The 24,570-nt window shown below is 39.3% G+C and overlaps 1 protein-coding gene across 1 annotated transcript in view; it reads left to right on the top strand.

Moving 5' to 3' along the window:
• The window catches only part of epha8 (eph receptor A8), a gene marked incomplete at both ends in the record, with an annotated part of 109,751 nt that overhangs the window by 70,725 nt on the left and 14,456 nt on the right, over positions 1-24,570 (top strand). Inside the window, 4 exons of the mRNA XM_083972302.1 lie at positions 14,186-14,341; positions 14,564-14,992; positions 16,664-16,788; positions 23,062-23,224. Of these exons, the coding sequence (XP_083828428.1) occupies positions 14,186-14,341; positions 14,564-14,992; positions 16,664-16,788; positions 23,062-23,224 (873 nt within the window). The remainder of the gene's footprint in view (positions 1-14,185; positions 14,342-14,563; positions 14,993-16,663; positions 16,789-23,061; positions 23,225-24,570) is intronic.

The following is a 24,570-nucleotide window of genomic DNA, read 5'->3' on the forward strand; positions in this document are numbered from 1 at the left end:
TGGCGCTTTTACGCAATTTTTTTGATGTTAAGAAGATAAAGATGAAGAGCACGCAGCAAATTAAGTAGCTTTACTGTATACATTTCCTCATACAGAACTATTCTGGAATAATACGTTTCTTATAGAAAATTGAATAATAGATGTGGCAATTTGTGGATTGTGGACTGAACAAATACGTATTTAGGAATACCAATGCACCACCTCAGCATCTGAAAGACACATTGAGAAAACATTATGCTGTAATGCAGTTTACGCAGTTCTGTAGAGGTACCAAACAAATCTCACACAAATAAATTACCACAAATGAGCAGCCTGGGGCCTTTGAGAGCCCTGGATGTTTGGGACCTTGGGGGCCCTGATGCCCAAAATTAATAAAATGGATTTAAAATCTTGTTGTAAGATTAAATGAAACACTTTCTGAAACTCAAAAATCTTTTTATTATTATTAATATTATTTATGTTTTTGCATTTAAGAATTTGATAGGAATTCATGTATAGTTAACCACCACTTTTAAGCAGTGCAGTAGTGCTTCTTTTATTTATTGAATAGTGAAATCCTCATTTAAAAATTTATAGGAAGGAAAAAAAAGACTAAAAATTCCTCCTATCTTTAAATGGTGATTTTGCACAGAATATATATATACACGGTTGCCCATAAAGGTTTTTTTTCTTTTTTTTTTACCTCTTCTCATGAAATGATTGTGATAATGTGACTTATTCTTGATTCTTGAACTTGATTGATCAATCTCTTTATATTATAATGGTTGATTTATATATATTTATATTCTAAAGGATTAATTGTAAATTGTAAAAAGAGGAATGTGTCTGAAAACAAAATTGTTCCAACTTTATGGGCAACTGTGTATAACCAGTTCACACTGCTGTGATGATGTTAGGATTTTTCGGCTTACAATTTTTATATCACAATAGAGTTACCTTTTGACTGAGTGCTTTTTTGTTTTTGTGAATTATTCAGCCTCCTAATACTGATGGAGCAGAGTTGTGCAGAGGCAAGGACATGAAACTAATTTGTTGTTTTGACCCAGAGCAGTGAGAAACTCACAGTTACAGGCATCAAAGGTTGATCAGAGCCTTCTAGGTGTTGCTTGTCTTTGTGGAAGCGCTGCCTGGCTTCCTGTCTATTCCCTTCATCTCTTTTTGTTGTCTTGCTGATGTGCATCCTCCTCTCAAGAGAGGATTTTCTCTCTCTCTCTCTTTTTATACTATTTCCTGCACATAATTATTATTTGCACCAAACCTCGTCTCGAACACACACATTTCATCTCAAAACACTTGTTCCAAACTCGTCCTGTCTGTTTCCTAATCCAAACGTAGCTTCCCTCTTTGTTATGTGAGCTGCTTGATGAATCAGAGGAGAATGAGAGGACTTAGACCTTGTTTTGAATATGAAGTGTGTGAACTTTTTCTTTCTTTTTTTTTTTTTTTTTGATCCCTCTCAGACAGATTTGTTTTGACTGGAGCTTCCTGGTAGACAGGCTGTGACCATATTAGCACAGTGTGACTCCTGCCTCTGTTCAGCTCTCTCCTCAGCACACGTTGTCCTTTTCAAATATATAAATAATCAAAAACAGTTGATTAATTTCCCCTCTGATGCACTGCAGCAATCACTAATGTCGGAAAAAGTGAAAAGTTTATCCTCCCTCCCTTTTGTCACCCCTCCTCCCACCCTGCCTCTCCCCAGGCCTTTTCCCTTTTCGCTCGCTTTTACAACACACGCGCTTCACACTGTCTGATCTTCTCAGTCTGCTGCTAATATGCCTTTCAGAATGCCCATCTTTTTTTCCACCCTCCTCCCCCTCCTCTTCTCCTCCTCTCACTCTTTCCATCAGGCACAGTTTAATGGTGACAGCCATTCAATCGGATAATTAACATCCGTTTAACGCTCATTAACCGGGATGTATTTGTCTCGTTTGATTTGTAATTACCAGGCCTTTTTCACAGGAAAACACTGCGATAATGTTCCCTTTGTGATGGCTTCATTGATGGAATTGATTTGAACCCAGCAGGGAGGCCAACAGAGAGGAGGAATGTATGTGGTGCTGACAGGTGACACAAATGCTGTCTGCTGGAGGAATCAATTGTGCCATGAAATCTAGCTTCTCTACTTATGCCTGTATCTATGAAATACAAACAAACAAAAAGACTCAACTCACATCTACTGCACATAGAGAGCAAGCAATAATACTCATCCATCACTGATCTCTGAAACATTTTTCTTTTGGGGGCTCTGAAATAGAGTGATACAACATGCAGCATCCTTCAGCTCTTGGTGGTCATTGACACTTTGTCTTTAGTCTGGTCTTCTGTGAGAGGAGAGCAACTCAATCTGACTGGGATATGGTGACTGACTCGAACAGCCCATGATATTCATCGTGAAATGCTCTTTGGTTGTTTTGGCCATAGTGTTATCCTGCTGATGTAAGAAATGTGCCAGTTCCAATGGCAACCATATGTACCATAGCAGAACCATTGGTATGTTTGACGTATATGGAGTGGTGGCTTTGAGTCACGAGCTGTTGAAGGTTCATTTTAGGGGCCTTTCTGTTTCTCTGTCTGTTAACAGGTATTTGTTTATTGGTTCTTGTCATTAAGTTTCTCTCGTACTCCTACATGTACATCCTAGAGAGCATTTCTGACTTTTGACAAACCCTAACAGTTAACCCAGAAATTATTTCCTGATGTTTCTTTTTCTGAGTCTCAGTATTATCTTCCTCACTTGCTGGTCACCTTTCACTCCTCATATCGACAGAAAAATTCTCCTCAGTCTAATGTTGAAACACGCAGCTGCCCAAGAAACATTTCGTAGCCAAGTGTCCAATTAGTACTATTGACCTCTTACAATCTGGGCACTGCGAGTCCATATCTCCCACACAGGTCTTTCAATATTGATGTGAACTTGCTCAAACTAAAGGTGATCCTTGACACTTTAATGTTGTATCCATTATTTTATTTCAAATCAAATGTGATCCCCAGAATACAAAATTTATAAGTGAACAAATACTGGATATTGGACTACAAATCAACTAAAATCGTGACTTACATTGTCAAACAGCCAGACAGTGGTCACACAATACAAAACGGCAATGCATATTATCTTTTTCAGTAATTACTCTTTCCTATTTCTTTGCATGCCCATATGTCTGACGTTGCCTTTTTTCCAGCAAGACAAAACAAATGTCCTCTTAAGGTAAAAGTGTACTGCTGACCTCAGTTTTCAGGATAGATAGCGTATTAGCTGTTGGCACACTAAATGGCTTACGTATAATCTTGTGGTGCTTATTTTTCCACAGTTATATTAACTTTCTTTCTTAATTGACAGCTGACTTTATACTTGCTAACTTGTCAAATGCCTTCCCGCTTTTTTATTCCTTCTTAATGATAGCAGTATTGCTTAAAATAAGAAGAGATATGCTGCATGGTCAACAGCCTCTGTTGGGTTTAATGCACAATCAGGTTAGCTAATTATGTGATAGATTACTTTTAGTGCCGGAGGAAACCCAGGTGCCCAGTAGGATAAACAAATACTTTTTCACTTGGACAGTCTCAAATTTGCCATTTTTCTCCAGGTGATGATTTTTTTTTCCTTTTTTTTTCTCAGTTGGGGCTTAGGTGTTAGGTTGCCAAATGTGGCTCAACACCAGGCTTTAGGCTTTTTTGCAGTGTTTGGTCTCACTTGTTCCCATTTTACAGTCTTATAAGTGTTTCTCTGCAGACATGTTTGTGGCGTTTTAAAACCAAGAAGAAAATCTTGAATCTATCCTTAATGGATTTTTTTAAACCCATTTTCTAGTTCATTTACAATCTAATCTTGTATCTGTGGTGCAGCCATAGCCACTTATTTTTACCCCCATCAATCATTTTTGCACTAAAGTATCTACTTAAGGTTATCAATCTGCAGGGAACACTTCATTGGAATATTTTCTTAGTTTCTTTCAAACTAAATAAAGCTACTTTGCTTGTTTAACACATAAATCATAATATTATATCACAGGATAAATTGAAGGGATGTTGATATCAAACTGACCACAACCTTGAAGCAACAGCACTTGTCTGCACGGAACATTCAAAATCTATTTTCTTTCAGTGATGAGTAGATCAACTTTCAGATACTCTTGTCCTCCACCACAAACAAGTTGAATCCGTTCATTTTCTTCATGATGGAGTCTTAACCACCCCTGTTTCACTCTGTTGCTATGGTCATCTATCTCCACGCACCTGGACATAATGCAGAGTAAATCAGGCTCACCTTAAATTGGAAGTAGACTTTCATTTAGCAGAGTGAAATCCAGCTGTTAATATCTGGACTACCAACGTAAGAGATGGGACAATGTGGATGGTGAGTGTCCCATTTCCACAGCTGATCTCACCGACACGTTCATCCATCACTCAGACAGCTTCAGGAGCTCGTTAGGGGCTACATGTGCTCCCTGGGGAGTCGGCTAAGGAGCCTTTGGCTAACTTTGTCACTAGATTTTGGCGTGCGTTCACTTCCTTTACAAGGTCGACGCTGCGCGAGGTCTAGGACATCAGAACTGGATATTTTGTTGAGGAGCATGTAGAACTTGTACAGCTGTGTTGATGGATTAAGTTGTAAAACTAAGCATTTGTGGTGCTTTGTTTACAATATAAATATCTGCTTTTGACTGCGGCGCAGAACAAACATAGTGCAACTTGTATCCAGTTAATAAAAGACCAGTATTTTTCTTTCTGCCTTTAGCTGATCTTTCAGTGACAAAAATACTTCTATCCATCTGTGTCTTATGGAGGCTTTGACTTGGCCATGTCCCTGTCTTGGCCAATGGTCTCACCTGTTATTTGTATTTATTTTCTGCCCTGTTCAGTGTTGCTGGATGTTCTCCTGGCACGCTGGAGAGACTGTTTCACTCTCAGTCATTTATCAGTTCCACACAGATGCAAAAATCATTTAGTGTTCTACACAATAATCTCAGCCTGGTATCCCTATAGGATGTGCATATTGGATGATTCAATTCAGGTCAGTGACAGTGCAGGAAGATTTGTGCCCTGTTTACATGTGTAGACTGGCAGAGGGATTTTTCTCCCATGACCTGCAGTTAATGTATGCTTTCATATAAACTAGCCATCACATTTTTTCCTTAATCCTAACAAAGTGTTTCACATGGAAATGTTTAAATACAGCCAAAATGAAAAGCAATTGGTACAGAATACATTTTCTGGCAGTAGTGTGAGTGTTTACAAGTGCAGGTAGTGTTGCTTTTTCAGTGTCTTTGCCATATAACAGCCAATTATCATTTTTCTCTGCATCTGTATGCTTGAAGCCATTATATCATCATCATTGCTTGCTTTGTTTTTAAATGTTCCTCTTTTTCTATTCCTATACTTGTTTTTTATGTTAACAACCACAATTATAGCAATTGATTAGAGAAAGTGTGCAAATGTATGATATATGATGTATGATTGTATGTATGATTTATTTTCTATCGGTATTACATTTTAATCATTTATAAATACAATCTGAAAACAGTTTGGACTTGAAGTTGTCTCTGGCTCAACTTCAGTTGTTTTGACAACAGCTGGTGACAACTTCTGATGACAATTTAGGAATATTTACAGTCAGCACTTCACTGAGAGAAAAGTTGGACTTGTTGAGGTTTTGTTTTTACAAGTCAACTTTTAAATTAACAGAAGAAAATGGACCAAGAAATCAGAACTTCTCTTGGAAAGCCATTAAGAAATAACTAATGGAGTCAAAACAGCAGCACAAAGTTAATTGGAGGCCATAAGACCATCAGAGGATGATAATGCAGCAAGCCCTCATTATAGCATGGTCATTCTGGTAATTTTTAGTGACATCAACCTATACTGTACTACATTTTTCCGAGACATTTAACAACCAAAACCCAAACAGCCAAAACACAGAAGAGAAGTCAATTAGTTTTTTCAGTGCTCATTTTTGTTTTTCATGAAGAAATGCATTTGTTGTTTTTGTTCTGTTGTAGTTTTCTAGATTTGCTAAAAGCCATCCTTGAAGCGGAGTGGGCCCAAAGCCAGCACTGTACACTGAATGGGAGCTTTCACAAGCAAACCCCGGTTGCACTTAAGACCTCGCTCCCCTCCGCTCCTCCCTCAGTCTCCTCACGCGTGGGATGATGATGTGTTTTCTCCAGCTCGCCCTTTTTTTCCAATGTATTTATTTATCCACTTATACAGGGAATAAATCAAGGTCAGCACACAATGCCGCACACGGCTATTAAGATTCATTGTAATGCAAATTCTCTTGTAGCGAGTTCACTCCATTGACAGGCACTGACATGCCGAGCAACACACAAGCAACCACAAACAGGAACACACGGACACACACGCTTAGTGTAAGTACACACATTCACCAAAGTACACATCCTGTAAACTGTTTACCTAAAGGAATAGGATGAAACAGAAAAGTATGTGTCTCTTCAAACTGAGCCTCTCCTTTTATTTCCATCACTTCTTCTGTTCATACTCCAAACTTACAGTCCAGACCATAATTATCTTAGCAACTACACAATCTTTGTTCTTTTTTGCTTTGTACTTCAGCACATTAAGTTTGAATGACTTGCTGTGCAGTCATAAAGGGATTTTTCACCATGCCAATGATGATGATTTTCCCATCACTTAACAAGATGTGTGCTCGTCAGTCGGTGGCGTTTTAGTCATTTTCCTGTGTGGACCTGTGTTTCAAACTATCTGATGTTTCCAGGTAGATTTTTATAATCAGTCCTCATTTGAGCTCGTCTTAGCATGAAGGAACAACAAGGACACACAGCTTCCCAAGAAACATTTATTTGCACCCAATTACTTTAAACCTTAATACATAATTTTTGTTATGTCAAAAACCATCATTAGTTATTTTAATTAAACAGCCCACAAGACATACATCATAGGAGAGATTATTAGTCACTTTCTTAATTCACCCTTAATGTTTTTCATTTAATTTCACATGCACATTTTTCACATTTCACAAGCTTTTCACATTACCGTGGCTTTCTGAATCTATGGTTAAAATGACCGGACCATCCCTTCAAGAAGCAGAGGCCAGCCTTTACTCCTGTGCTGTAACATTATGTGGTCCCAGGTTGTGTCGATTAGTTTGAGGAAACTCGATTACACTCAATTAATGGTGTTCATTGTGCTGATTAAACATCTTCCTACAAGTCAAGACCATGGGATGAGGTGATAATGCAGAACCGGGCCTTAATTGATATTGTTCATTTGGGGATAAAATTCCTATGTTGCTCAATTTTTAATTGATCACATTGTTTACAACATATTAAGATACAGTGAGCATGGGGCTTTTGGGTCCGTACTGTAGTTTCACTGTCGATTTAGTTGATTATTCAACTATGTCCCAAACAATTAAGTACTTTATGTGCTGATGCCGGTCAGTTTTATCCAACAATTAATTGAATTGCATATTCTAGATACAGTGTATACAACTGCAGGTTGTAGTTTAAAACAATAGAGATATTGCTTATCAGCTGAATAACTGTGACTTTGACTTCCTTCGAGGAAAATATCGGCAATTTACTATTGCTCCTCTACAAAGTTGGGGAACTCACCAGAGACGTATTAAAATACAGGCTAGTGGAATCCGAAGCAGTAGAAGCAGCTATATCATAACTTTTAGTCCTTTATGAATAAAGCTCCAAAAACACCAGGTCCTACATTTCCTAGAATGCAACACAGTAGTATATTTCTGAATTGTCTTTTGAAAATAGCAAAGGCAAAGATTCCCTCTCAGCCCCAACAAATACAAATAGTTTAAATGAAGTTTTAAACCAGCAGGAGTAGCAGTTAAAAGTGTGATACACCTGCAGAACGTCACTGAAACTGATGCAACATCATTGCTTACATTACTCACATAAACTCACTCCAGTGTAGATAGTATGAATTGAAACTACTGGTTTCTGTGCTTCTGCCTTCCATAGTTCACACTGCTCACAATATAAAAAAAAGTGGCATCCTAAACTGAGGCTTCGTTTGAGCAGGAAGAAGTTTGTGCTGTCAGATCTTTTTTTTTTTTTTTTTTGCCAAAACTGAAAACAAACAATATTAAGCAGGGCCTGTTAGATGTTGCTGATCTTTTCATCAACAGTATTTTACAAGTCTCTAAGACAACGATGTGATTTATACTGCAATCACTTTTAAGTGGATGTTTATTGTGAGGAATGTTTATTAGTTTTCTTTTCCTTCTTCCAATTTCAATAGAATATCTGAACCCACAGTCCAAAGCCGTCATTCCTCTCATTGATGATATTCATGTCATAGTTGTCAGCATTATTAATCTTCCTCTGATGATGATCTTATTATACCCATTTACATCTTAATTTTTCCAGAGCACCAAATGAGCAGCATATCAGAAGTGAAGTGAAAGGTTATCACAGCTGGCACTGACAGAGGACGCCTTCTCAACCCTTTGCATATTCACCTGCATTGTTGATGAATTCATGTTGCATGTGGTTACTGTGGCTGCAGCAGACACCCCGTGTGTATGTTTAGCATTACCATAACCTTTGCATGTGTGTGTGCGTGTGTTTGCGCGTGCACAGAACTCCTGGTGAATCTGTCAGAGACTTCAAAGCACTTGCTGCCTCTCTCCTTGATGAACGAGCTGTTCCGATGTTTATCGTGACCTGCTTTTCAACTCAGGGGCTTCATAAAAAAACATCAAGGGATGGAGGGATTAACGGGATAAAATGAAGGAAGAGAGAACAGTTTGGGATAAATATTGTAAATAGAAATAGTTTCTAGCTCCTATGGGGGGGGCCTTGACAGTGAAAGAGAAGAGCAATATCGCCCCCAGCCTGTTTTGATACAGATTGTGTATGTGTGTTATACTGTACATAACCGTATATACATTTCTGAGCATCTGTTGGTGTGTTTATGAGTTGGACATGAAGGACTAAAGTGATTCCTAGTCACAAGTTTGACAGTTTTAAATGGTGGAGCTTTTTACCCCTGGAAATGTAATGCAAATCAATTAAAGGCTCAATATCCCACTACTTAATGTCACTTACAGTATAGATCACAGACATTTACACTAATTTCACACTAAAGTGATGAGAGCAGATCAAGCATGTGAATGCTGTGGTGTAGACAGCTGGATGAAGTTTAGAAGGGAATGTGGCCTTATTAAAAAGTCCATCTTCAAATGCCCTTAGGACAAAGTTTAAGATGTAAAAAATGATCTACATCGTATACTGTATTTCTTCAATGCAAAATGTTCACTTAGCAAATGAAAAAGGTCTTGCCCCTTTTTTCTCCTACACAATCCACCCACACAGAAATGTGGGTGGATTGGTTAGTGGTTTGAAGATGGTTTGAAGATTTATGGCAACATCACTCTTTATCAAGAGTAATGTTGCCATAAATGTCACCCATAGACTAATATATTATTATATTTTTTATTATTTTAAGATGTAACTTCATATCATTATTTTTTTTCAGACATAACTGTATGTATGAAGTTTGTAAAAAGTAGACAAAAGTAACATTTCTACATTTATGTTAACCTAATTAATTTTCCATACATTTTTAAACATGTTTATCTTCACTTACTTGTGATACTCTATGTATACGACACCAGCATACCATATATTGAAAGGCTTTGGGATAAATGAATATTTATGTATATGTATGTTCATGTATATGTGAACCATAAAAGCATACATTTATAAACCAAAGTAGGGGCTAGACCTATATGCCCATGTTTTTCCATATCTTCATATATCTTTCATTTATATATTTTTTTCATCTTTCAGATTTGAATGTACTGTATATACATCTAGTATATCGCAATTCAATGGATGTGCCCCCAGTTGTAGTTATACGTATTTCTGAAAATGTCAGTCATGTAAGGGCAAAAAATAAAACTGTCAAATTAAAAGTAGCTGTCTGTTTGTGACTATCCAGATGTATAGTCTAGTATAAAAATATCTAGTCATTTCAAGATGGGACTGTTTCTTTCTTAAACAGATGTTAATGACAATGAGCAATAACTAAAGATCATCCTGATCATGCTCAGGTTATGTCGAGGTCAAGTGAAGTCGGTATGTGAAATATATTTTTAAAAATACATGTGATGAGATTCATAAGCAGTTCCACTTCTTCTTTCGTAGATGTAATTCTACTTGTTTCACTTGTTAAAAATAGCAAATCAGAATCAACTTCTTGGCAGAACCCCAGAACTCAGGGACTTCTGTGTAAGTTGTTCAAATTGTCTTAGCTGAAATGTGCACCGCAAACACTGCATGTCCCTCTAGGTTTGAAACCGTGTCAGCCGGTTGTGTCTAAATAAAATCCAGACATTTTTTGTCTCAGCACATGATTCCTTGGTAAATACTGGAACGAAACTGAGCTGGTAAATCCTTTTCTGCAAGCTGCCCACAGCTCCTGCCCATCTCACACCTACTGGCTCAAGTCCCAAGCTGAAAAATCCATCATGTTTTACTGGTTTCAAAGCTGTGAGCACGTTCCCAATTTACTATATGTCACATTTCAGTTTTCCATAGTGTCACTTGAAAGTATAACACAAAATCAGTTGTATGCCTGGTCCTTTATCACAATAAATTGCAAAAAAGTTTGCACCGAACACAGAGACTACCAGGCCAATATTATCTCAGAAGACGTTATTAGATTACTCACTCTCTGCCTCTCCTTCACTCACTCCCATAACACAGAGCAAGAAGCAAAGCGTTATGCTCCCTCTGTTTCTCCTGCTCGGCCCACGTCCACATGTTATTATGTCACTGGAAATGGGTCATTTTCAGCAGCAGTGCTGACAACTGAGATGTGGTGAAGGATGAATGGTGGGAATCAATGTGGAAACACTAATGTGTGGTGTCTCAGTCATACTGTAGCATCTCATCTCTATTTTAAAGAATGACTGTCTTGATTGTATTAGTCTTAAACCTAAATTTCAGACCCCAACCTGAACAACCATACAGATGACACCATCTAACAAGTGCATCAACTAAATGAAGTTCTGTTGATCCATCCATCCAACATCCTCCTAACAGGGAATATGTTCCTCTTTATACTATGTCCTATTTTGCCTTTTCTCCTGCGTTAATTACAACAGCTGCTAGATCTGGTTTTTTTTTTACAGGGTAATCACAATGAGCCATATTCTCCAATGTTTTGTCATGTAAATCAGTGGTAGGGTCAACTATTGTCTCAGTGGTACACACAATCACCACTTCACAGCAGCTGAAATGCTACCAAATGCCACTGCCAGGATCGGGCTGTTAATATAAGTGTCTGATTGACTGATTATAGATTGTATTTCACTGGAGATAGCGAGCAATGTCATTTTTGTTGTTCAGTTTAAAGCCACCAGAGACAACTGACAAAAACTGTTATTTTACTTCAGCTGTGGTTCTATTACTGCCTCCAATGGCTTTTTTTTTTTTTTTTTTTGGTGCTTTTACATATGAAAGTCACAATAATACAAATAAACTAAATGAAACCTGTAACAGTGAGAAGATGAAACAGGGACTGGACAATTGAAGGGTTGTGTAAATAATATACTGTTCTGTGAACTGTGGGGTATGCACAGCAAGTTAATACTGTAGTTTATTAAATGTGAAACTATGAGACTTAGCCTTCCAGTGCTGCTTTGCCAGGCTAAACACATGAATACTGATGGTATCTCAGCCCAGTGGTGAGGTGTTTGTGGCTTGAAGTGACAGGAGAAGTCAGGAGAAGTGTAAAACAAAAAGGTGCTAAAATGTTTGAGATTTTTTTAAAGTCTTAAATAAGTAAGGTGATCCTCAGAGATGTTCGGGTGGCCTCGACTTTTCCTCTGTTGTACCTGTTTATGAAAAACAGTGAAGTTGAGTCAAACACTGACCCATCTTTATGCAAAATGGAAAATAAGTCACTCTGCCTTTGTATTCAGAAAGTAAAGTGCAACTCAATTTGTGTTGTTTTGTTTTATCTATATTTGTGACATGGTTCCCTTTATTACCACATAATGTTTCTCTTTTAAATTGAACCCTTTTATCGTTTTTTCGTCTAAATACAATTTGTTTGATTTGTGTTTTCCCCCCATGTAATGAAAAGGAGTTGTCGAAACATTAAAAAACCTAAATTGTTTTTTCAAGGCAACAAATGTGTTCCATCCATCCTTAATGTCTTTTTTTTCTAATTTTTCTAATTCATGTGTGTATCAAAGCTTTGCATGCATAATATGGTTCGACCTCTCACTGGCAGAGAAATTAGGCAGACTCTCTAACTCTGGACACACCGATAAAGATGAAGGGTCATTTAAGTAACATGACTTTTCTGGGATAATAAGGCTGTGAACCTTTGCTTAACATTTTAAATAATTACTATTTTCAAGAAAAATCCTGTTTAATAAGGTCCCACACTTTATTGTACTTCCTGTGTGTTCTATTTGAATTTTTTTTTTTTTACGATCAGAAGATATATTTCTCTGGGGCTTTAGTAACAATAGGTCGGTGAGCCAATCGCGAGAGAGGAGTCTCTGACCCTCTTCTCTCATCGTTTTTCTGTTTTTAAGATTTCTGCATATTTCAGGTGAACACGCAGAATAATCAAATCCTACAGGTGGTGGATCTGGTTTGTCCAGGCCTGGGGAATGACTGAAAGTGGTCACTGGCTTTGTTGTGATGTCACAAAGTTACAAAAGTCCAGATGGCTCAATTTCTCATTAAAATCTTTACGTATTTATTTGTGGACTAGAACTTACTTACATACTTTCGAACTGTTTACAAATAGCAGAGACCCGCTCTATATAAAAAAAAATAGAAAATAAAATAAAAAAAACATGGGCATCAACCTAAAGCTAAATATCAAATGACTACAAAAAAGGACCGTGAAATTAAACATCCTTGTGCACTACACAATCAAATCTGGAGAAATTGTTGAACATCAGGTGTGTGTGTGTGTGTGTGTGTGTGTGTGTGTGACAACTGCGTCATTCAAAGCACTGAATATATCTGATATTATAACAGGCTTCTCGCTGATGAATGAAGCAGATGTGGCCTTAGTTTGAGAACAAGACAGTCACAGTGAATCACCAGCATCTTCTCTGAATGAGGATGTTTTCAGCTGCCAACACTAAGAAGTAATGATATCAAAGTACATTTTAAGTATTGTAATAATATCAAAATCCTTATCATTCACAATGCTTGTACAATATAATGTTTTTGAAGTAATCTATTACCATTTCAAACACAATGAATGTACCACAGTGGTATGATTAAAGCAGAAGTGAGTGTGTGTGTTCCTGTGCAACCATGATGAACGTGGCAGCTTGTGCACTTTTCAGGTACAAACATGAGACCATTTTACTCTTTTCCAACTAACATCTAAAAATGTCTCACCTAGTAATCCAGAATACATTTTAACTATTTGCTCTGTTATATTTCCACTGATGTTGGTTATCCAATTTCATGGTTCTTTCAGCACCTTTGAAGTCTAAGCATCTAAAATGGTCTCCTATAAACTTAACAAGGAAAGGTTAGGAAAACACTGCATTTGTAAACTGACACACAGCAGTTTGGGGGAAGCACACATAAATTACCCTGTGAGGAAGAGCAAACATAAGCACGGTGGTGTCTGCTGCTGCTGCTGCTGCTTTCTGTGTGCATGCGTGGTTTACCCCTGCCCCATTTACCATAGCAGAAGCCTATTAACCGCCTGGAAAGAGAATATATTTATCAGAGCCCCCTCCATTATTAATCAGTGCAGAGTTAAAAGTGAATATGTATCAGAGGAGCTGAATAAGGTTGAAACACGGTCTGGATTTTGATGGTCTCACTGGGAGTATCAACAGTGCAGAGCCTTTTCAGCCCAAATCTGAGCAGAAAGAAGTATGACTTTCATCTCCCCTGCTCCGCAGTCTCTACGGTTACAAGGCCTGTAATTATACATAGATTTGGAGGAGGGGGGTGGGGGCTATGTCCTAAAATTAATGCTTTGGAGGAGATGACACAGTTTTGAAAAAGTTGAAGCAGCGTTGATATGCGCAGCTTGCTATATGGAGGGTGATTCATGCCTTTCTTGCTGCACTCTCTCAATTTTATCATGGTCTGAATGATTATGGGAGTGCAGAGCCCTTCCCAGCTCTCTATTAACTCTATTTATTCTACCCCTCTCTCTCTCTTTCTCTCTCTCTCTGCAGCCTGTGAGGTGGGTTTCTATAAGCCGGTGGCGGGCGATGGCCTGTGTGGTAAATGTCCACAACACAGCCACTCGGAGACCAGAGCTGCTCTCTCCTGCCCGTGCGACTCCAACTACTATCGAGCAGCAGATGACCCGCCAGCAGCTCCATGCTCCCGTAAGCACAAACACGCCGTACACAAGATCGCCTAATCCCACAGACGCAGAGAACGCCTCAAAGTAGTCCGGAGACTTTTGTGAATCGACACAACTCGCTCAACCCACAGCAACCATGGAATGACATGCTGAAGTTATCTGTGCCTGAAAAACACAATTTCCTTTTTTTAGACAGCGATCAAACCTGTGAATGAACTCAAACCTCCATCTTTCTTTTCTGCAGGCCCTCCATCTGCTCCAGTAAATGTCATTTCCTCGGTCAATGGGACATCTGTGAACTTAGAATGGGATCGCCCTCTGGATACTGGAGGTCGCAGCGACCTGCAGTACAGCTTGTTGTGTCAGAAATGCTCTGGGGAAGGAGGACCCTGTGAGGACTGTGCGTCCTCCCCGGGGGGAACCGGCTCTGGTGGGAAGGCAGGTGGAGTGGCGAGTATCGGGGCCGGGGGAGGAGGCGTGGTGGAGCGTTTGGGCTCCGCCGCAGTTCGGTTTGTCCCTCGCCAGGCCGGGCTGACGGAGTCCTGGGTGACTGTGCTCAACCTAGTGGCACACACCAACTACTCCTTCCGCATCCTGGCCATGAACGCTGTGACGCACCTGAGCAACGAGCCGTCAACATACGCCTTGGTCAACATCACGACAAACCAGGCAGGTAGGGTTCAGAACAATGACGTGCAGTTTTTCATCATGAAGTTTAACCAACTGAACAGCATGTATCTCAGTGTGGATCCACTGTTGTGTTCTCTGCTTTTGCTCCCGACCCCCCCCCAAAAAAAAACTTAAAGAGACAGGATAGGACGAAGGATGAATAGAGAGAGATGCTGGGAATTGAGGATGTCTCAGATGACGCACCATTTGCCATTTCTGTTTTGTCCCGGATTCAACTCCGACCTTGAATCGCTCACTGTAAAGTATCCAAAAGAAGAGAAATGTCACAAAAGCAAAACATTAAATTAAACCGTTGGCCAAGTGGATGTCTCACTTATATTCGGAATGTGTATCCAGCCTTGGCCCATGTTCACATATCTTCCTCTTCCCTCTTTGCCGCCTCTCTCTGCTGTCAGATTCAGCAAAAGTGCCAAAATAAGAATCTTTAAAAGAAATTTGCTGTCTTGACCACATTTTGTGCTGATAATGAAAAACAGGTTGTGGTGCACACACTTTGTTTTTCACAAGGACCGGTTGGAATAGCTGCCACTGTCAGCAAACAATGCTTATGTCCAACTCTGACACTTATTCACCCAACACTGACTTTACTGAAGACTACAGTATTAATGTTATTTAAATCCTCATTAGTGCTACAGCTGTGTTAACCTTCCCCCCGTTGGTTTGCTCACTGATAAGTACTGAACTTTTTTTGAACTTAATAACATTTTTTAGAGGCGCTTATTTCTGCAACCAGTTCTCCTTCAGAAAAACAAAACAACTCAGCAGGTTGAGTACTTTGAAATAGTGTAAGCACAACCAATACATCAATAGTTTTATTGATAGTTTTGTTGTTTGAAGATCAAATATTTAGTGTTGGATTGACTCACAGTAGGTAGAAAAGGTGGAATATCATTGAGCGCAAGATACCTCATTTTGACAACTTGCTCAATCTTTCAAATAGCAGATCAGAACTCCGTCCCATCTGTGACCTCCATGACTGACATAGTGTTAAGCAAAACAATGCAGCCTCATATTTCTTTTCATTATCTCACAGACGGGTGTCTTCTCTTTAGAAATGCTTGTCTTGTTTTTGAAAGCAAGGTGTGATACTTATATTTCCATATCCCTATGCTGATTATGTGAGAGCATCCTCACAAGAAAAATATTGTGTCTCAGAAGTAGTGTGATGTTATTGCAGTGCAAAGCATCATAAGTAGGAGCTGATCTCTCTCTCTCCATTCCCAAACATAAAGTTGAACTTTTTGATATGGTTATGAGTGTCAATCATAATGAATAGTTACTGCCTGACTTTTCAGCTCTTTTATTCAGCCTCTCCACTCTCATCAACCTTGTTTCCAGCAGCAAGCAGCTTAGTTTATTCAACTTAAAAGCTCTAATAACCCCAGTGTGCACTACCTGACCTACACCAAATACCATACAGAGTTAGAGAATAGCTGGTGAACACAGTTTAGCATTAAGCTTCAAAAGACCAAAACTGTTACTCTGTGTCTGCTGGATTAGTAAGGACTATTTCAATTAAACCTTAAGCTAATGAAGGTTTCATTCTCATTTTGTCATCAATCGTGAAATGCACTTCCAGTGTGAACAGGACGCCACTGAAAGGTCATCACATCTTAAACTGACAACCCAGCAATCTCTCCTTTTTCCTGTGCAGCTCCGTCTGAAGTGTTAGCCATCCGCCAGGAGAACACCAGCCAGAACAGCGTGACTCTGCTATGGCACGAACCCGACCAGCCCAACGGAGTTATTCTGGAGTACGACATCAAATACTATGAGAAGGTACTGTATACTCACCAAACTGCTGCGCCTGTACAGTAACGCTCAAAAACTCACACAGGGCCCAAACGTTTTAAGTTTTAGGTTCATGTGAACATATTCTGTTTATTTCCAGTTGAGATAAAAAAAACTATTTAGGCTGCTCATGGGAGGAAAAAACAGAATGACGCAGTTGTCACTTTTACCTGCAGAGCATAAGCTCATTGTCTTCAAAGGGCTGCGACTAAGCCGAGCCAAGATATTGTGAATGCAGAGGAGTGGCGGTGGGGATAGACTCTGGATAACTTAATCCTGGAGAAAGATCCTACTGGCAGCTCAGCTAATTGAAAGGAAATGGGGGTCGAGAGAGGGAGAGCAAGAAAGAGGATGAGACGGTGTAGATTGCAACTTAGTGAAAGTGACAGTGACAGCAAGCGGCTGGCGGGCGTATAAGCCTTGTGACGACCTTTTTGCCACGACTGTGTGTGTGTGTTTGTATAAAAATCTGTGTGTGTGTGTGCGGGTGAGTGGTTATCTAACAGAGTGAAGATATTTTGACCAGTCCTTCATTTTCTGACACACCTTCACATGGTGGTTTGACAGTTAAGACTTGGTGTGCGTTGGGCGCTTGGGAACTCACTATACTTATGAGATACGGCAGCTTCATGGCGAACAAAATGCTGGACCCCATAAGTTTAAATGGCTGTATGAAGGTTAATACTTAAAGCAGAAGTGAGTGATATATTTGTGTTAATATAAGTCTTAAATAGTTATATCTTCCGACAGCAATCACTTACATAGAGTGTTTGGACTGAAACACGGGTCTCTCAGTCACTCTGCTCTGCTCTGAGCCGAGGAGAAAACATTTATCGTATCCTACAGTTTTTATCCAATGAGGAGAGAGAACGGCATGCAGGGCTGTGTGTGCAGCCAAGGGACGCCGTGAATGTGGTGACGTAGGGACGAGGACTGTTATGGTGCGTTCAAGGAAACTCGTATTTTTCCGACCGTGAAGTGGTACCAGTTCGATCTGGTACGAGTTCACCGGTCGGAAGTTACGAGTGGCCGTTATAGTGACTTTCACCGGTAAAACAGGTCGGAAAAACACGAGTGGGTTGCCTGGAACGCTACAAAGTCGTAAGTTGTGACTTGAAGCTGTAATTTACGATTTCAAAAGCCTGCCTGGAACGCAGCATTAGCGAAAACGACCGGATCACTCACTTCTGCTTTAAGGTTTAAGGATGAGGAGGGTTAGGGTATGGGACTAAGGAATGGATTTCGTCAAAGATGGGTCCCTTCAGAGATAGCTGAACAAACCATCTCTGCAGGTGTGTGTGTGTATGAATGAATGAATTTTTTTTTATTTTCGTGTCATGCCACCACTGTGGCCCATCCCATATGGGATTACGAGACACATTTAATGACAAATACAAAAAAAAGACTAGACAGTCCTTCCTGTTGGTATTACCTGCTACACAGGTGTGACACATAAATAAACAATTTAAGATTACTTTGAGTACTCAACTATACAGTATATCGCTCTTCGTCTCATTGCCCAAGCCTTTTCAAGAAATAAAGAAAATGCAAATATATTCAACTGAAAAAGATGTTTTAGCTTCTCAGCATCGTCTAACCACACACATTCGTTATTTGGATCTACCTTATACTAAACAATTTTTGTCTTATAAAGTCATAGAAAGGACAGTAGAACACAAAATGAATTTCATTCTCCATCTCTTGGATGTCACATAAATTACAAATTTTATCATCTTCTGCTGTGCCAGGGTCCAGCAGCAGACTTATAGGAACCACAATTCTGGACCCCATAAATTTGAACAGTTAAATAGTTAACTTGATCATAGAGTTGGGTAAAGGCTAGTTGTGATGTGAGTTCTGATTGTTAGAGTTAAGGTGAGGTGCTGAAGATTAAATTATCACAGGTCCCCATACAGTAACTGTAGAGAGGGAAGTGTGTCTATGTGAGTATATGTGTGTGGGTGTGTGTTGATAGAAATGAGCTAATTGCAGAGGGAACAGCCGGGGAGCAGACAGTCTCATAGCCATACAAGCAGGATGGTGTGGGGAGAGCTGAAGGATTAGCTCGCCTCTCGCGCTGGTGTCTTAATCTGGCCTCACTCAGGGGGCGAGACGCCTGTGGGGGATTTCGAGTGGACAAGTCAGCAATGTGCTTTCTTAAGGTTTCTGTAGTACTGTACCGAACAACAATGAGTCACAGCAAGGGTGGTGGCCTCCGCCGCAGCACTCTAGCTGAGGATGATAATGAAGACAAAAAAAGGCTCTTATTTCTTCACCTAGCACTTCGTCATAATTAGGCTCTTATCCTTTCCAAGGACACATGAATGATTCACTTATTGTGCTGTTTGGATGCACCTCGCACCTCCTACTGCTCTTGAAGTTATCGTACTCCCAAACTTAGAAAATAAATCTGAATTAAAAGATTCTGCAGTGGGCAGATGAAAGGAAGGAGAGGACAGTAGTGATGATGAGGGTAGTAATGATGAACTTGATTGTTAATTGAGACTTCCAAAAAAAAAAAAGAGAGACAGTTCTTTCAAAACAATAAATGCTTCATCTTTTTTAATGAATATGAACATGAAAAAATAAATAAATAAATACAATTTTGAATAGTGAATAGGTGTAACAAGCTTGGCAATTTGCATTTGAACAAATGATGCATCATAAATGAAGCAATAATTTGAAAGGAAACATGAAAATAAAACAAACACATTTCAAAGCGCCTGTCATTTTTCTGGCTAATAGAAGCAGATCAAAGGATGTGTAATTGGCTGCCAATTACACCTGACTGGCAGATAAGGTTGTATTCATTAAGACAAAAGTTTGGACCCACTTTTCCATTGAAATAAAGGAAAGTATACAAACTTTTGGCCTGTACTGTAGACTGTATACCCCCGTGTATAGAGATGTATTATAGTAGCTACACATTAATGAAGTTAATCTCTTGATACTGTGAACCTCGACTGTCTGCTCTGGCAGCACTGGGGCAGCTATTTGTTGCAGTCAGCAATCAGCTTGTTTTGAGTTTGGCTTGGTTTCTCAGTGTAGTCCAGCTCCGTCTGGTGGTGTGTCTCGTCTGTCACTGTCTCACATTGGTGGAGTAGCCATTAATTAGAAGTTAATTATAAGCAGTGAAAGGATCATGTCAAGCAGGAGTTTTTTTCTTAACTGCAAACAATACTTTGGATTTAAGCTTGGACGTCATGACCTGAACTTTTTGAAAATAATGAGAAAGAGAGAGAAAAAACAACTGAGGCATACTGTATGGGAAGGTAGATAATACATGTTATGTTGTTATTTGTATGGCAATAGTACAACAATTTGATGCTTAGAAGACCTCTGCATTACCAGAATAAACATAATTTTCTTTGATCTGATGTTCCTTTGTGATTTGATTATGTATTTGATTCCTCATCTAAAAACAATAATTTTTAATTATTGTGAAAATAGCAAAAAGGAAAACTCCTAGTATATGTCATTGTCTATAACTCTTATATACTATACCTGTATCCAGTATGTTATTATACTATGAAGTTGTATTGGGTGTATAGATTTAAGGTGTACAGTATAACTTAAAGGGATAGTTCACCCTAGAATGATATTTCGCTCATTATCTACTCACCCTCATGTTGACTAATAGTCGGGGAGCCACAGGCTCAAAAGCTCAAGGAAATGGGTTGAACCTGACATCGTCCGTTATACTTTTTATTTGTGTTTTTTCTGTTAAATTTGACACTAAGGAACAATAATTGAGGGGTCTGCTCTGCCGGAAATATCGCGAAAAAAAATTGTGGCCATTTCACTGTATGCACCCTTTATTTTTCGACAGGAAATTGTAAAAAATGATTTTTTTCTTCAAATCCTCAGTAGCCTGGGTAGGCTGTCAATTAATGCATTTCAGATACACAGAACACATGTGGTGACAACATCCACTGAAAAAATAACTCTTAAAACACATTTCTACATGATTTTGTATCAATTTTATGGAAAAAAATTAGGCGTTTTCTCACTTTTTCCCAATATTTTCATCTTTACTTCATTGGCAATCAACTATGGGTCCAGGTGTGTGTGTGCATTTCAGCTTTTACTGGTATGTGAAATCTGGTGTGCACCCAGTGTTTTTTTTCTCTCTCACACTCCCAATCCGCATAATAGCTTAATATATGAAAACAATAATTAAAAATTATTATTAATTCAAAAAAAAAATCACATAGCTATTGACAACATCACATCATTAATTCCTGTGACCATAACTAGCCACAGTGGTCTATGATAGCAAATTTAAAGAGAGGTTGTGGTGATAAATTGCGTGGCGGAAGAGAATACATGAGGACTGGTTGAATTTGCGTTAATAGTTGCAATTAAAACATTGTAAAATCCTGGAGGGTCCTACCAAGAAAAAGGGGTAGAATGTAAGTTATATTATATTGAGCATATGTGACATTAAAGACAACCTGTGCCATGCTACGGAATAACTTCTAATACATTCTATTGGTGGGGGGAGGGGGTTGTTCCTTTCCGATGAACAGGAAAAGTGGGTGTGGCTGTTTTTTTTTTTTTTTTTACACCAAGGAGTGTTTTGGATGAAAAGCTAATGCTTGCAATCAACTCAGAATCGTGAAAAACCCCTAGTTTGACCCCTCACAACTTACTTAAGGCCAAATTAAAAATTTCGGAATTTTTGAAAGTCTGGTTACAGGTAACTACCCCAACTACTTTTTTTAGGGGGTTTCCCACGGGAGTTGAATTTCAACTAACAGCTAAACTAGAAACACTGGTAACTGTTGGTTGTTTCAAACTCATTCAAATACTAAGCTGGTGTTTGTGAGTGTACCATGATGCTAAACATCCAGTATGTCTTTTGGAATTTCGAGAGTAGGCCTAGCCTAAAATTCCATTGAGGTTCTGAGCCTGTTGATCGCCAGCTAGTAGTGAAATTATCATAGAACCAATGATTTTGGTTGGATTTTTATAATTTTTTCACTGGAATGAGTATACTGTTTGCTGAAAATGATGACACATTGACTGATGTCATAACCTGGACCCATAGTTGATTGCCAATGAAGTAAAGATGAAAATATTGGGAAAAAGTGAGAAAACGCCTAATTTTTTTCCATAAAATTGATACAAAATCATGTAGAAATGTGTTTTAAGAGTTATTTTTTCAGTGGATGTTGTCACCACATGTGTTCTGTGTATCTGAAATGCATTAATTGACAGCCTACCCAGGCTACTGAGGATTTGAAGAAAAAAATCATTTTTTACAATTTCCTGTCGAAAAATAAAGGGTGCATACAGTGAAATGGCCACAATTTTTTTTCGCGATATTTCCGGCAGAGCAGACCCCTCAATTATTGTTCCTTAGTCTCAAATTTAACAGAAAAAACACAAATAAAAAGTATAACGGACGATGTCAGGTTCAACCCATTTTTGAGCCTGTGGCTCCCCGACTATAAGGGCTGGAAGAATTATCAGAGTCCACCGTCCCTTCTCTGAGTTACAGGGGGTCTTGGAGTCGCAGTGCATTTCAATGCAACGGTTGCAAAGGGACACCGGAGCTCTTCGTAAAAAAACACACACAAAAAAACATCCAAATACCTCCATGATGCTCGTATGTAATGTCCGTCTTGTGCTGAAGCCCCAAATTGCGTAATTGTCCCGAAAAAAATTAAATAAGTCTATATTTTAAGCTTGTTTGTAGCGGAAGCTTCTCGAAGCTCCTCTTCCTGGTCCGTCCAAATCTCGCGTGATTCGCAGTAACCGCACTGACGCCGGCGCAAATCACGCGAGATTTGGACGGACCAGGAAGAGGAGCTTCGAGAAGCTTCCGCTACAAACAAGCTTAAAATATAGACTTATTTAATTTTTTTCGGGACAATTACTGCTACGCCAAGACCCCCTGTAACTCAGAGAAGGGACGGTGGACTCTGATAATTCTTCCAGCCCTTAGTCAACATGAGGGTGAGTAGATAATGAGCGAAATATCATTCTAGGGTGAACTATCCCTTTAACTGATTATTGTTTGCTATTTAACTTTACCTGTATGTGTGCTATTAAAACAGTTTGATAGAGTTGAATTTTGAAATACATAAAATCTACAGTGCACAGTCCTACAATTTGTTATAAACCTCTATTTTTAAAATGTTAAAATGGAGCAGCAGAGCTTAGGTTTGATGTGGACAAATGCAGTGAGCTCATGAGCTGACCAGTATTTCAATTTCCTCAGCGTTAATCTTTAAATGTGGCTGTTTTGTCTTCCAGGATAATGAAGAACAGAGTTACTCCACTCTGAAGTCTAAAAATACCAGCGCCCGGGTGTCGGGGCTGAAGCCAGGCACCAAGTACATCTTCCAGGTCCGAGCCAGAACATCAGCAGGCTGCGGTCGCTTCAGCCAGAATGTGGAGATTCAGACAGGGAAAGCAGGTGTGTGTATGTGTGTGTACTATGATCTGTATTTGACAGAGAAACAAACGGGTCATACTGTATCAGTGAATGTCCTGCTCCGAGCCACAGGAACACTTCAGTTTAATACGCCAAAAAAAAAGTCCAGTAAGAAAACAGTTTGTTCTGTTAAAAGACTCAGAACTGAAAGTTTCTCAAAGCCAGGCCAGACTGCACAGCATGGTCCAGGGCTAAAGGGGCTGGTGTGTCAATGAGTCCGATAACCGCCTCGGTCCATCCCTCTGTTGCATTGATCTGCACTTTGTTAGAGGGTCACCCCTGTCAGCAGAACTGCAGCCTATCCCAGCTTCAAACAACTGTACACAGTGCTGCGGTAGGGAGGAAGTCTTCATGAGTCTTTCCACCAGAGGCAAGTACAACACACAAAGTTGGACATTACTAAAAAAAAGAAAAGAAAAGCTTTTATGAGAATATCTTTCTTTTCTAATAGGGATTTTGGCAGATAACGTGCAGAGCAGACTCAGGGTCTGAAAAGCTCGACCTCCCGCCCGGTTGGAGTCCCATTGCTGTTCCATTGACTAATAGTCTCCCTCTTCATTCTGCTGCTCACTCGACCCCAACTCTCCCCCTCTTGATGCTGATTCATTTTCAAACTCTGAAAACAAGAGGACTGCATGCTGAGTAGTCGATATGTCCTAAAGTTTATGAAAAACAGACACTAGGCTTTTTCAAGCGCAGTTATATCTGTTGTCCTCCTGTGAAGAGCACTGTGGTTTCCCGCTGCTGAGTCGTGTCCAGGTCTGAGTGCCTCAAAACAACAACAACAGAAAACTGATTTAGGTGTGAGTGGAGAATCAGACTGAAATGTCATTTAGTTTCCCCATTAACATTCGGTTGAAGAGGAACATTAGAGTTTTATCAGAGGTTAGAGGTTTTCTCTTTGATGGCGAGTGTTATTCTGGAAGCCAAATATCTTTTTAAATTTTAATTTTAAAATATCAGGGAAGTATTTTTTTTGTCAAAACTGTCTAGAAAATGTTGCAAATGAGCATTTTGCACATTATTAAACCCAAGATCATATGTAGACACACACTTGACATGTAGAGTAACAGCTGAGGATCAACCTCCTGAGTGGTAGACAACCATCTCCACCTTTTGGGCCACAGCTACAGTAGCATATCACCCACAGGCATTTCAGTGATACAATACAGTTTGCGAGACTGTAAGAAGCAAGATAAGAGGCCGGTAACTGCTGCTGACTTTCAGGGGCCAAGAAAAGTTCATGCTGGAAACCTCACTCTTTCTTTTTTTTAATTATACATGAAATGCAAGAAATACGGATATAAAAACTGTACTAACTGCATATA

Source organism: Trachurus trachurus, assembly GCF_905171665.1.
Source record: "Trachurus trachurus genome assembly, chromosome: 5".
Taxonomy (NCBI): domain Eukaryota; kingdom Metazoa; phylum Chordata; class Actinopteri; order Carangiformes; family Carangidae; genus Trachurus; species Trachurus trachurus.